This window comes from Panthera onca, chromosome F2 (genome assembly GCF_046562875.1).
Source record: "Panthera onca isolate mPanOnc1 chromosome F2, mPanOnc1 haplotype 2, whole genome shotgun sequence".
Classification (NCBI taxonomy): Eukaryota; Metazoa; Chordata; class Mammalia; order Carnivora; family Felidae; genus Panthera; species Panthera onca.
In genome coordinates this window covers 45,129,029-45,144,352 of record NC_138356.1, presented here as the reverse complement: position 1 = coordinate 45,144,352, position 15,324 = coordinate 45,129,029, and the positions used below count along the sequence as shown (strand labels likewise).

Here is a 15,324-nt window from a genome sequence, read left to right as displayed (position 1 = left end):
CATAGAAACAATGTAAGTGTCCCATTGATGGTTGTATGGGTAAAGAAAATATGGTATATACAGATGGGTAAAGAAAATGTGGTATATATGGATGGTCCCCAATTTACCTGGTTTGACTTATGATGGTGCAAAAGTGATATGCATTCAGTAGAAACCATATATCAAATTTTGAATTTTGATCTTTTCCTGGGCTAATGATATGTAGTATCATAACCTTTCTTATGTTGGTAGGCGGCAGAAGTAAGCCACAATTCTTATTCAGCCATGCAGTCATGAAGGTAATTAATACACTTACAACCATTTTGTACTCATACCACCATTCTGTTTTTTACTTACAGCGTAGTATTCAACAAATTACATGAGATATTCAACACTTTATTACAAAACGAGCTTTGTGTTAGATGATTTTGCCCAACTGTAGGTTAACGTAAGTGTTCTGAGCACATTTAGGATAGGTTAGGCTAAGCTGTGATGTCTGGTAGGTTAAACATATTAAATGCATTTTCGTCTTAAGATATTTTGAACTTACTATGGATTTATCAGGACATAGCTTCCGTATAAGTCAAGGAAGATTCATATATATAATGGAATATTATTCGGTCATAAAGAGGACATTATGCTAAGTGAAATAAGTCAGAGAGAGAAATACTGTATGATCTCACTTATATGTGGAATCTAAAAAGCCAAGCTCATAGAAACAGAGAACAAATCGGTGGTTTCCAGAGAGAGGATAACGGGGAGTGGGAGAAATGGGTGAAGGGGGTCAAAAGGTACAAACTTCTAGTTATAAGATAAATAAGTTTCAAGGATGTACATATATAGCATGGTGATTAGTTAACAATGCTATATTAAAGATTTCAGTGTTGCTAAGAGAGTAGATCTTAAAAGTTCTCATCATAAGAAAAAACTTTTTTCTGACTCTGTGAGCTGTTAGGTGTCCACTAAACTTGTAATCATTTTGTAGTATATACATACATTAAATCATTATGTTGTACACCTTAAACTACTACAATATTATATATGTCAGATATATCTCAATAAAAGTGGAAAGGAAAAAAATAGTAGTAGTATTAAAATTAATATACTTTGCAACAGTCAATATGAATTTGAAAATACTGGATTGTGCTAAATCTAGTAATTGTGTTTTTCAGAGAAGTAGGATACACACACACACACACATGTATACACACACATACATATATATGTGTGTGTGTGTATGTGTGTGTGTATATATATATATATATATATATACACACACATAAGAAAGGCAAGAAATGTGCCATAAAGTGACTCACAAGGTTTGTTAATTTGTTCTGTCTGGTATTCTTATTAATAAGCTTGAAAGATTTTGACTTTGTTAGGCAAGTGAACATAAGACCATCTTTCAGGATGTTGGGACTCATTTTACTTGGGGAAAAATGAGTAATAGATTGTAAATAGAGTGTCTCAGTGAGACAGAGGAATACTTAATATGATTTAAAATAATAGTAGAGAAATGTTTCAATTTTAGCACATAGGGACATTTAATGAAATGGCAGAGTATAAAAGAACTTTCAAAATGATGAAAGGCATAAAACAATTAAAATGGTGTAAACCAGTGAGAGCGAGGAAAAGGAAATAGAGGAAACAAAAATGTAAAATAATAAGCTAAATGTAAGTTGGAAGGAATAAAATGAAATATATTTTTCACTAAATGTCAGTTATCCATTAAAAGACAAACTAGTAGGGTCAATTAAAATGCAAAAATCTAGGAATATGCTATTTATAAGAGGCCTGTAGGGTAGAAATATAGGGATAGTTCCTATTAGAGATGCCGATAAGAAAGAGATAATCCTACAAATAAAAATAAAAAGAAATAGGAGTGGCAATATTTTTATCAGGTAAATTAATTAAAGTTAAAAGATCTCAAGTGAATAAAGAGGGGTTAATATCCAAATAAAGAATAATGAGGGACTTAAGGTAGTGGCATATAAGACAATTTATATGAAACGTATATGTGTCAGTCACTATGACAGTTAAATTTGTGAAGGAAAGCTGTTAGAAATGTCAGGGGAGTCTCATAAAAGTATATTCAGATGGGAGATTTTCATAAATCTCTTTAAGAATTGGACAAGAGTAGTAGAAAAAAAGACATAGAGGATCTAAATATTGTAATCAATGAACTTGATTATATTTATAAATATACAGTGTATATCTGTGCTTGTATTACAACATATATTTTGGCATTCCTCCTTTTTTTGGTATGTTCATAAAGCATTGATTAAAAAACTAACACATTGTAAAAAAAGATTTTGTATGTCTCACTATTGATTATAGTTTGTTAAAATTAAAAATAATTACAATATGATAAAACCCATACTTGTTGGAATTTAGTACACAAAGTCTGAGGTAACCTATAGATTAAAGAGGAAACTATGAATTATTTAGAAAATGAAAAAGAGAACAAATCATACCAATATCTGTGGAATCCAGAGAAGCTGTAAGTAGGGGAAAACATTTAGTTTTAAATTCCTTCATTACTAACAAAGAAATACCAAAAGAAAAGAACTTAGTGCTTACACAGTGAACTTAGAAAAATAATAAAATGTACCCAAAAAATTAGGAAGAGAGAATTCATAAAAGAAAAAGCTGAAATTAATGAAATAGAAAATAAAATTTAGAAATGATTAATAGAAAAATTATTTCTTAGAGCAGATCAATAAAATAGTTAAACCTCTTCTGACTTTGACTAAAGAAAGAAGAGCAAAATGATAAAAAATTTGGAATAAGAAAGAAGTTACAACCAAAGATAGAGAAACAGTTTGAAGAATTAAGAGGCCACTATATGTTGCTCTAATGACAACTCATTTGAAAATCCAAAAGTAGATGTTTTCATAATGTAAATTCTATAAATTTCATAATAAAATATAAATATATAATAATATAAATTGATCCTCAAAAAAGTTAAAACTTAAATAGATCATTTACCATGGAAAAGATGGAAAGATAGATCTCTGTTAATTAAAAAAGATACCAGCTCATAGCACTGGTATTCACAAGAGGCAAATGTGGAAATGCTTATCAACTGGTGAATGGATAAAATGTGATATATCTGTACAATGGAATATTATTTAGCCATTAAAAGGAATGACGTACTGATACATGCTACAGTAGGATGAACCTTGAAAATATTCTATTTAGTGAAAGAAGCCAGATACAAAAGCCATATATTACATGATTCCATTTATATGAAGAATCCAGAATAGATAAGTCCAGAGACCAGAAAGGAGATTCCAAATGATTTGGTGCTAGACAGAAGTAATGATGATACAACATTGAGAATGCACTAAATGCCACTGAATCGTACACTTAAAAGTGTTGAAAATGGTGTATTTTATGTTATATGCATTTTACTAAAAAAAAAAAAAAAGCTAAGTCTTTAAAGGGCACATAACTGTAGTTATTTTTATGAAGCCAGCATAATTTTAATATCCAAACTTAAATGTATAAAAAAAAAGAAAATTCAGCCTTACTTTGCTACCCATTATGATTTTCATGCCTGCTTTGTCTCTGGTAGAAAGATTTTGCTAGTTCTTTTCACTTCTTTATGGATCCTATCTCTCATTAAAATTAGGGAGCCCATTTCACTGTTGGCATCTCTGTTATCGCTGACCTGCACTATAGAGCTTCCAAGGATGCTAGTAAGGGGAGTATCTTCTGGACCCTCTCAGTGAGCATAGTAGGAGTTTGGTGAACAAGTCAAATATATCCATTCCAGTATCTTATCTACTTGAACCTTTGGTCTCCTTTCTCTAATGTATACTGAGGATCTCTGGCATTTCTCTGTAGGCCACTTTAGAGTCCAAGTTTCAGTTAACTAGCTGGGCATACTGTTGGGAGCATACTCCTAACTGCTTGAGATAACACACTGGGTCTGGAATTTCTGGTCTTGTATCCATATCTGTGAATTCCTTTCTCCCTAGAAATCTTGGAATCTATTCCCACACATATTCTTTAGAATTCTGATAAAAACTGACAATAATCTTAAACTTTTTTGGTATGAAAAAGCAAGGTGCTATTGCATCAGATTTTATATTCATCCCTCTGGTGTCTGGGGATTTGAGTGTAGTTATAGGACTGGAAGCAATGAGAGGTGATGGAGGAGGATCTACATTCCCCTGAAAAGTGACTGCCTCAGGTGAGGTCATTATGGAGTCTTTAGGCATTGTGAGGCTCACCTTCTCCCACTGGGGAATAGGGTTGCTTTTGTTGGTAAGGGAGGCTTGGTAGGTTTGGGGGGTTCAAGGTACTCAGATTAATAAATGTCTACTTAAATGTCTCATTACCAACTCACTGGATACCTCTCTTTATAGTTAAAAGTCTAACTTTAACAGAATAGACCTGGTGATGTTGTGAATTTAGTTTGCAATGTAATTCAGCTAGCATAGATTGGACCTTGAGTTTATTTTCAGAAGTCTCAGCCCTGTGCCTATAATAATTAAAAAATTCTTTTGGGGCATTCAGAAGTTTTCTGGTTCTCAGTCTTGAGCTGGAAATTTAAGCTCTGAGCTTGTCATATTTGTTATGTAACTTTTCCAATGTAGGCCTGTTCTATAGTATTTGTACTCTTATTTTCATTGTAACGTTCTAATGATACAGGTACTTGGTCTTCTAAAGCTTTACTTACTCTTTAGGCAACTAAGGGTAATAATTTAAATAATTGTTTTGCCACTGAATTCCATAGACTGTCAATATTCTATTTGTACTTGCATTGAAGTCATTACTGTCTTCAGATCTAAGAAAGAACTAATTCAAGCTTCTTATCTTTAAGATCTTTCCCTTGGAACCACTTCCTATGCCAAAAACTATTGGTAGCAGGGTTTGATCAGGAAAAGAAAAGCTCCTTGTTGTACTCTGGTTATAGAGAGTTTATTATAAAATTAGGAGCTCAAATGACTTGTTGAAGGGCCGCAGATACAGAGGTCATCAAATCTGCTAATGAAGGTCAGAGAAGCCAACACTAAACATCTCTGCCTGAAACACTGAAATGAGTGTTTCTTAAAAGCTCACTGGGAATCTACTGGAATCCTTAAGAATCTTTGAGAAGCTCCCGCCAACTCTCTTATTCTGTAGCAACATGTATTGGTCATCAAAAACTCAGCAGGAAGCCACCGTATATGTCATATTTGTCAGTGCATCTGCTCCAACTACATCTGGAGAATGATGGTTTCTCCTCAACTTTTTGCCGTTCAGATTTCGTGCATATTCTTCTCGTTGTCAGACTGTTAACTAGGTTCCATTCAAGGAAAGGAATTCTGGGAAATGTGGTTCCCAGCTTCTCTTTTGCAGTAATGAGACTTTAGAAGAGAGTGATGGTGTTCATTCGCAGTAGATAACCCATCACTGAATTCTGTATTGGCTTTTGAGGGAATATATATATATATATATATATATATATATATATATATATACATGCACACATGCATGTTTATATACATATATATGTATACATACATATATGATGTTTAAGAGGGGAGGTATATATGTGTGTGTGTGTGTGTGTATTTTTACGTGCATAAATTAGGACTACATACACAAAAAGGTGTCTTTGAGTATCAAATTAAAGAAATTACTTCGGAAAGCTTAAAGAAACAGAGGCTAGGATAAAATTCATTTTATTAGGGTAGCTGGTTTATCACTTATTTTTCACTTATTTTAAAAGATTATAAATTTGAAAGTGATTCTGCATAGCTTTCTAATACTAGGAAACGTGCCATGTCTTTCAATGACTTGCTCTTCTTTCTCCTCTGCAGAAATGATTCAGTGGGAAGAGTATGGTCTTTGGAATCATTATATGTTTAAATTCTTTGTTAAATTATATGTTTAAATTCAGTATCTGAGTCTCTGTTCCCTCATTTATAAAATGTTGGTGGTAGTATTTTACCTCACAGTTGAGAGGGTTGAATTCGATAATTCATGTAAAACACTAATCCTAGTACCTGGCTTACTGTAAGAAAAGAAAGTGGTAGCAATGTTTACTTTGTCTTCTAATTCATACCAGAGTACACATGGCTTCCCTCTCTCGTTGTTTTGCGCTTTAAAACACATAAATATTTAATTGGCAAAGTTTCAAGGGTTGTAGCAGAGATGATTTTTGGGCAGGGGGCCATTAGATCCTATTACTCCTTTGATTTACCTGTAAGTGTGTGGTCTTGCTCTTGAGGAGGAGGAGGAGCATTTGAGGAGACCTTGGATGTATGACAAAGGGAAAACCAGATTCCTTGCTTCTCTAACTTTGGTAATAATGTAGTCCTCAGCTGAGGGTTTCATTTTGCTTTTATTCGGTCTCAACAGGCATGGGGCTTTGATATTTTGGGGATGATTATGCTTAAGGTGAGATAGGCCTTTTCCCCTAACTTGAGACTTTGGCTGTTTTTGTTCTATATTTCATTCTTTTAATTTTCATTTATATCTTCTTAATGCTGCATGTGTTTGAGTTGACAAATCGTAAGTCTACTTCTTTCATTCATAAGGAAAAAAGCAAATCTTTATATATGAACTTGATGATTTTAGTAGATTTTAACTATATAATTGAAGCATTAAAGCTAAGGTATAATTCACTTTTCTTATTTGTTTACTTTGAGTTATCACCATTAAATAGTGTTTTAAACCAGAAAAAACTATATGCAAAAACTCACTCATAGTAGACTTTTTCTTTAATACCTATGATATTTGAAAGGAAAAAAATAAATGTCTTGGTTTCTTTTAGGTCTTACGGAAGTGTATTTAAAGCAATACATAAGGAATCTGGTCAAGTTGTGGCAATTAAACAAGTACCTGTTGAGTCGGATCTTCAGGAAATAATCAAAGAAATTTCCATAATGCAACAATGTGACAGGTATGAAGAGATCTTATTTCTTTATTTACCTTCATTCTGATGAGTTTTGCTAATAATATGTAAGAAAATGTATTCTTTGGACATCTGGTTAGCTTTCTGACTTTCCATCTGAAGTGAGACTAATCCTTCAAGGAAGATAAGGATAGTTTTGTGGTGTTGTCTTTAGGACTTACAGTTCTAATTGGGGGAAATAATCTTATAAAGCAACATATGGTGGCAGAAAATACTTAAGCCATTTTCTTATTTTCAGGGCAAATTATGGGTGAAAATTATTTTTTAATGTGAAGGGGGATCATTTAACAGTCTTTTTTTATATAATTGTTTTTAGTAATTAAAAACAGCCATGTTTTATGTAACTCTAATTCATTCAACAAACATTTACTGAGCATTGCTGGTGGGCCAGCTGCTACTATGCCAGAGTCCAGGAATACCAAAAGAACTAAACTATTGCTTTTCTTCTTGAGGGGCTAGTGATCTAGTTGGGAAGACAGATACTTACATAAATAGCTATATAATACAGCACAGTCCCTGTACTCCCTGGTGCATGGGGTGATGTGAGAGCAAGGAGGCAGGGTACCTTAACTCCCAGCCAGCAGTTATGAAGTCTGGCATGCTGAGGAAGAGTTAATTAAAATTGTGGAGAAATGGAGGGATGAGAGAGAGTGAAGAGAATTATAGGTAGACAGGTGAAAATCAGCTCACTGGTATGTGCTGTTCCGACAAGGTTTAGAATTACCGGAGTGGAAGGCATGAGACAGAGATTGGTATGAAATGGGATAGGGAAATGGAGCTGACCGTGAAGTGTCTTATGTGCCCTGTTAAGTAGTTTGGTCAGAAACGCAGAGTTTATGAATTAGGACTATGTTTAGCCTATAGTTACTTAGTTAAAGAGGGATTTCATTACTCTCCCTTTACAGTGGTCTCCAGGTAGGGTTGGTATAGCAGCATAAAGTAACCACAGTCTCAGACTCAGACTTTTTTTCTTATGCTGTGCTATCCTTATTACGTGGCTTGTGTCCTCATGTTTATTATCTTGTGGTTCGAAGAGGGCTGCTCTTGCTCCAGCCTTATGTTTATGTTCCAGTAGAAGAAAAAAGGGAAAAGGCAGGAAAGAGCTTTCCCAGAAACCCTCAACTTACGTTTTAATCATCAAAATTGATTGAGCCACATGGTATATTACAGCTGATGACTCAGGGGAATCTGGACACATTGTCACCTCTAATCCGATCAGGGCCCAATATATTAGTAAGAGGTCTATGAAAAACTTTCTCTTCCAAAAGTGTATAAGGTCCATATATTATAAGCCCTTTGGCTAATGAGGTGACTGAATAATCATAGAAGAACTTTGTTGCTTGAGTCTGTTCAGTTTTGCTTTTCTTTATTGTGTACTACATATTTAGATTATATATTTTCAATAAAGGCTGTATAACTGGAAATTCAAGTGGTTATAGAAAAAAATACATTCCTCGGCTCCCAGATCAAAATATGTAATTCAAAGTTTTCCCACACCTTACTATTAATCTGGTAATTTGATAAGGATATGGTTACCACAGTTTGTTGTAGAAAAGAAAGATTGAGCATAGAATAGTGTTGGGCCCATCAGGGGCTTAATACTTGCATGTTGCTATTACTACTTTATTCTTATGATTAAGTATAGTTTAGGGACTGCTGTTGTCCTTTAGAGGTTTTAACTTGAGTGTGCTCTGGGAAAGGCAGGGTTGCAAATATTACCTATCATACACATCTTCCTCTAATCTTTGTGCATCTTAGGACCAATCTGCTCTTGCTCACATTTCTTTCTCAGCTACCTGTTTGTTTCTTTTGCTTTCAGTTTTCACTCTTCCAACCCATTTTCTACCCTAAAACTGGAGTGATCTTTCTAAAATGCAGATCTAATTAAGCCATTCCTTGTTTAAAACCTTAAATGCTTTCCCATTGCCTGGATAGATCCAACCTCCTAAGCATGGCATATAAAGTCCTTTATAATTGTGCCTGTGCTTCCAGTCTTCTGTCTTACCTGAGTTTCTCTTTTAAGCACACTTTTACTTGCATTCTCTGTCACCTGACTCTTAAATTCTGTGATTTTGGGAGTATGTCTTAGTAAGTACCCTGGATTTTGCCACACAGTGGTTACTCAAATATGGGAATTACTGATTCTAGTCCGGGCGACTCAACTGGGGAATACCCAGAAGGAACTTCGCATTTAACATTCTTAGACCAAATTTTTAATTATTGCAGAGAAGCCTCTGCAGTTCCTGTTCTGTTAATGGCATCATCACCTACTTAGTCTCCCAACAACAAAATTGAGAGTCATCTTTGTTTCTTTTTCTGATACTTCTGAGGGCGCTATCTTATAGATTCTCCTTCTGAAATGTCTTCACTATCTTTATCCTTCTCTTCATTTCCTGAGAGGGACTCATATTACCACACGTTACAATGCCTAGCACTACTGTACTTTTTGTTGAGTGAATGTGAATGGATATGGTATGAATAAGGAATATGGAAGAGTGTTGTAGGTTGAGGGAACCCTAGGGAAATCTGGTCCTTTGTCATTATATATTTTCAACTACTCAGGAGAAAGAAGAGTAAAGAATAAAAGGGGAAAGAAATGTGAATAAAGTTCTAGAAATTTTGTACCACTTTATAGCAGAATGTCTTGTACATGGTAGGGATGTCTCAAATATTTGTTGACTGAAATATGGTGGAACAATTACTGGTAAAAAATAGTTCATGCCTTTTGGATTTTACTTTCAGATTCACTATTCACATGAAATAGTGAAGAATCAGAAAAATTAGTAGGTTAAAAGATCCTAAAAATACTAAAAGATAGGACAAGTAAAAAAATAAACCAGGAAATGACAGGGCAAGCATTACATTTTAGCTACTAATTACTAGTGTTAATTTAGATGTGGTATCAGGAAACTAACATATAAATGATTTGTAAGAGAACAGTACAAATTGAAAAATTCCCACTTAGAGAAAATGAGATTTGCATTTTTGAAATTAAAATAAGGTCTATTCAGCTATATGAACATTTGGCAAATTGTCTATAAAAAGAGACCAGAGGGTGTTTAAATTTTTTTGTTCATTTTAGTAAATATTAAACATGTGTTTAATACTGCATTTTGGCATAAATATTTGAGGGAGCCCATCTACATTGTTTATTACAGAATCTTTTGTGTCTAGTCCAGTGCTTGGCACAGAGTAGACGTTTAATAAATATTTGTTGAATATATAAATCATAGAATGTTAATGTTAGGCTAGATCTCTGTAGGGTCTATTAATTTAGAGTTTTGCAAATGTATTCTGCTCTAAGGAGGTGCGGGTATTTTCCTCCAACAGTGAAGGATTGAGCAGAATGAGAAACTTCAGCCATTGCTTTTATCTTTTTTCTATACTGGGGCTCATTCTAAAATTTTATTTGAGGAAAAGACTCTTCGTGCTAAAGCATATTTTAGAACTTAAAAAATTTTACATATACAGAAAATGGGACCTAGAGATTTTACATGAATTGTCCCAAATCACACAGCTAGTTAGTGACTGGGATGCCATAAGAACACACATTTGCTACGCTAGCCTGTGCTGAAGAAAGCAGGGTCTACAGAAAGATTCCAGCACTTCAGACTGAAGCACTCTCAAGGCATTGCTAGCGGTGGAGGCAGGAGCTGGTCAGTAATAGTTAGGAATACTGTGTGCTAGGTAATTTGGAGACAAGGGAACCACAGTTGATATGGCCCCTATATTTCTTTTTTTTTTTTTTTTTTTTTTTTAAATTTTTTAATTTTTTTATTTATTTATTTTTTATTTTTTAATATATGAAATTTACTGTCAAATTGGTTTCCATACAACACCCAGTGCTCATCCCAAAAGGTGCCCTCCTCAATACCCATCACCCACCCTGCCCTCCCTCCCACCCCCCATCAACCCTCAGTTTGTTCTCAGTTTTTAACAGTCTCTAATGCTTTGGCTCTCTCCCACTCTAACCTCTTTTTTTTTTTTTGGCCCCTATATTTCTTGTCCTTACACTACTCATGGAACTTCTCCTGTGTAAACCAGGAGAAATGTGTTGTTACCACATGCATCAAGGCACACAATTATTCACTTATTTATGCACTCAACTAATATATATTGAGTACATACTGGTAAGGGGAGCCTTTATGCATTGCTCACAGGAGATACAACAATGAAGGAGTCTTAGACTTTAGAGGGACTTTCAGTTAGATGGGAGAGGCAGATGAATGGATGGACTGTTTTATACAGTGTGATAAGAGCTGGGTTGGGCTAATTATGGAAACTATGTAGGTCGGAATACATATCCAACACCTCACCATTGGAGATTCAGGGAAGGCTACTCCAGGGAGGTCATACCCAAACTAAGTGATTTAGAATTACTTAGATTTGGGGGGCAAAGAGGAGAGGCAATCCATGTGTTGGGAATAGCACATTTTTAGCTGGTCTGCTTAGAGGCTTCTACCAGAGTAGTCCCTCTCCTGCCTGTTCTATTTGCTGATGTTTCTGGGTAAAATTCCATTAAAGCACTGTTAGTGAGGGCCTTCCCCCCCCCCCCACAAAAAAAAAGTTTGAAAATCACCATACTGAAGGATTTGTGATGAATTTTGGCAATTTGTATTAGTTCATGTATATGTATATTCATTTTTGGGTGGGCCCAGAAATAAATTGCTGTGATTTAGATTTATATTGGAAACAGCTCAGTTTTCATAGGAGAGTATTCACATAGCCTTTGTAAAAACACTGTGTTACCCCTATTAGGTTTAGAGCACTGTTAAGATGGTAGAAGGATGTTAGTGAAACTTCTGTAATGAAAAATAGCCATTTCTTAGTATTTTAATTTTTACATGCTCATAATGGGAGGACTTTAGAAAATATTTGCAAAAGACTTATCTGTTAAGGTGTGTTATCAAAAAGGTACAAAGAATCCCTAAAACGTAACAAAAATATGAACAACCCAAGTAAAAAATGGGCAAAAGGCCTTCATAGATACCTTACCAGGAAAGATATGCAGATGGCAAATAAGCATATGGAAAGGTGTTTCCCATCATATGTCATTAGAGAAATGCAAATTAAAATGAGATACTACTACACACCTATTAAAATGACCCAAATCTGGAACACTGACAACACCAAATAGTGGTGAGGATGTGGAGCAAAAGGAACTTCCATTCATTGATGGTAGCAATGCAAAATGGTATAGCCAGTTTAGAAGTCAGTTTGGCCATTTTCTTACAAAACTAAGCATACTTTTAGCTATATGATCCAGCAATCATACTCCTTAATATTTATCCAAAGGAGTTGGAAACTTACGTTCACATAAAAACCTGCACACGGATGTTTATTGCAGCTTTATTTATAATTAGCAAACACTTGGAAGCAACCAAGATGTCCTTCAGTAGGTGAATGCATAAATAAACTGTGTTACATCCAGGCAATGGAATATTTTTCAGCACTAAAAGGAAGTGATTTACTAAACTATGAAAAGACATAGAGAAAACTTAAATGCATATTACTAAGTGAAAGAAGCCAATTTGAAAAGGCTACATACTGTATGATTCTCACTTTATGACATTCTAGAAAAGACAAAACTAAGGAGGCAATAAAAAGATCAGTGGTTGCTAAGGGTTAGCAGGGTAGGAAGGGTGAATAGATGGAACACAGAGGATTTTTAGGGTAGTGAAACTACTCTGAAAAGGAGACAGGAATGGAAAGAATATGGTCATTAGGCATGGGATGTGCCAAAAAAAAAAAAAAAAGTTGGGGAAGATGGTACATAGTTTCATTGGGCTGAAGGTGTTAAATAGGGGAAGGGACATACATGAACAGGACAGGAGAGTGAAGCAGTGAGGAGGTGGCATGGGAGAGAGGAGTAGAATATGGCTTATGATTGTCACCCCAGTAATCAAGGCATCGTGTTTCACCTTGCTTCCTGGTGTATGCAGTAATTTGACTTGCGTCTTCCTTGACCCTCCACCCAATAGAATTTTTAAAGGCATATTTAACTATTTAGCAGTGGCAAGACTACACAGAGTTACTGGATTCTCATAAGTCCTATAAACCCATGCAGCATCCTTAGTCAAGGTTCTTAGGAATTATGGCTGAATTAAAATTTTGTGTGTTGCTTAAAATTAAATAGCGTAGAGCTAGTGTTTTGAAGGAAACTCTGCCTCCTCTAGCGTTTAAGAATCAATGTGTGGTTAAAAAACATGTTAAGAAATCTAAATAACTGTATAGTTTGTTACCTTGCTGGCTGAAATGAACAGTGACCCCTTTGACCCCTGACAGTCCTGCACAATGTAATCCTCTTTAAATTCTTGCATAAACTTCTTCAGGAGTTCTCCATTGCCTTGACTGCCTTTTTTAGTCACTGAAGTTTACTCGTTTGTCTCCCTAGCTCCTGCCATTAGGCCATCTATATTGTTTAGTAAACATTGATTATTTTAAAATGATACATAGGGGTGCCTGGGTGGATCAGTTGGTTAAGTGTTGGACTTCAGCTCAGGTCATGATCTCATGGTTCGTAAGTTCAAGCCCTGAATCGGGCTCTGTGCTGACAGCTCAGAGGCTGGAGCCTGCTTCAGATTCTGTGTCTCCTTCTCTTTCTTCTCCAACCCTCCCTTGCACACTCTCTCTCTCTCTCTCTCTCTCTCTCTCTCAAAAATAAATGAATAAACTTAAAAAAATAATAAAATGATACATGAATGAATGATGAATGAATTTAAATGAATGATGTCTATGTCAGTGGAAACAGACTGAGTTAGAAGTCACAAGTCTTGAACTCTTTGACCATATTAGTACCTGTGTATATAATTTTTTAAAATCACAGCATTAAATTATAATCTTTTAAAAATAATTGTATTAAAATTTTTTTTTACTGTTTATTTTTGAGAGAGTGTGAGCAGGGGAGGGGCAGAGAGAGGGGGAGACAGAGAATCCAAAGTAGGCCCTGCGCTGTCAGTGCAAAGCCCATCTCAGGGCTCGAACTCACAAACTCTGAGATCATGACCTGAGCCAAATCAGATGCTCACCACACTGAGCCACCTAAATTTTAATCTTAATTTGTCAGTCTTAAGCTTATGTTCAGTGTGCACAACATAGAAGAAAACCGGCTTACAGTCTCTTAGCTTGCCAGTCTATGTCATTATCAAATTGTGTTGAGTGTACCTTGACAATATCTCATGAATTTGTTTTCTTTGCTTTTTCTTTTACTCTCCCTTCAGTTCACCAACATCTCTTTTTAAAAATGTAGGTTTTATTATTGTTTAGGTGTGGTGAGACCAATGGATCAGGAGATAAATTGTTACAGACCCCAAGAGGAGGGAGCCTGCCGTGCAAGAGTGGGTGAGAAGGGGAGAGGAAGCTTATACAGGGAAGCACCAGGGTCAGATAGGAGGCAGAAGGAGAGCATGGAAAACATGGGCAATAGCCTTTATTGTGATTCTATGGGAAGGAATGGATGAGGTGGGGTAAAGAGGTCTAGGATTGGTTGGTTTGAATGATTTCAATGAGTAGTGATTTCACTGGGTGTAGGGCAGTCCCTACTTGTTTGGTACATGACTCTGGGTTGATGAAGTTAGGGGAATAGTGACCCTGGCGGTGGTTGAGGTTATGGACTCCAGATTGGTTTGATTGCATAGGAAAGGTATGCTCACAGGTGCTATTTCTAGGAATTAGCTAACACTAAGAGGGACAGTGGAGGCTTTGTCAGCAGGTCCATGTCAAAGGATCACAAATACAGAAAATAAGAAGATATGCTCATTATGATCTCATGCATACATAGATTAACATAATCTTCTAATTGGTCTACCTGTGTCTGTATTTGCTTTCCTATAATCTAGCTTTCATGCAGAAGCCAGAGAAATCTTACAAAATATAAATTAGATCATGTTATTGCTGTGCTTAAAATTCTTCTTAGATCTCTTGCATATCTAATAAAGCCCTTATCTTGGTTTTGAGCCTCTTCATTATGAGGCTTCTTTCTCCATCTGCAACTACATTGTGTTAAATCTTATTCTTCATTCTATTCTAGGTACACTGATCTTTTGATTCCCTGAGAATGATTTGCTCTTTTTCTCCTGAGGCCTTTGCACAGACAGTTCTTGGTGCCTGGATGTTCTTTATCTGGTTAACTTACAGTCAACCTTTGAATCATCCCTTAAATGTTATTCTTTTGGGGAGGCCTACATTAGGTCCCTTCTGTTAGCTTTTCTGTGATTATTCATTTATTCACTTATTCAGTGCTTTTGTTTGTATTTGTATGTTTGTACCTGTAAGAAGAGAGATATTGAGGATAGAATGGAGAGCAAGCCAGATTGGCACCTAACCTCATAGAGCTTCTTTTTTTCTGGGGGAGGCAGGTAAAAGTCCCAAGTTAAGGGACTACCGTGGTATATGGGTTCTGTGCCATTCTTTCATATGAGCTAGAACAGTTTTTT

General features: G+C 35.4%; 1 protein-coding gene and 1 long non-coding RNA gene across 2 annotated transcripts in view; one reads left to right on the top strand and one right to left on the bottom strand.

The window, feature by feature from the left end:
- STK3 (serine/threonine kinase 3) overlaps window positions 1–15,324 on the top strand; it is a 282,561-nt gene that overhangs the window by 36,367 nt on the left and 230,870 nt on the right. The window contains 1 exon segment of the mRNA XM_078441875.2: window positions 6,749–6,877. Within this exon segment, the coding sequence (XP_078298001.1) occupies window positions 6,749–6,877 (129 nt within the window).
- LOC144615115 (uncharacterized) overlaps window positions 1–15,324 on the bottom strand; it is a 48,907-nt gene that overhangs the window by 20,177 nt on the left and 13,406 nt on the right. The gene's annotated exons all lie outside the window — the stretch shown is intronic.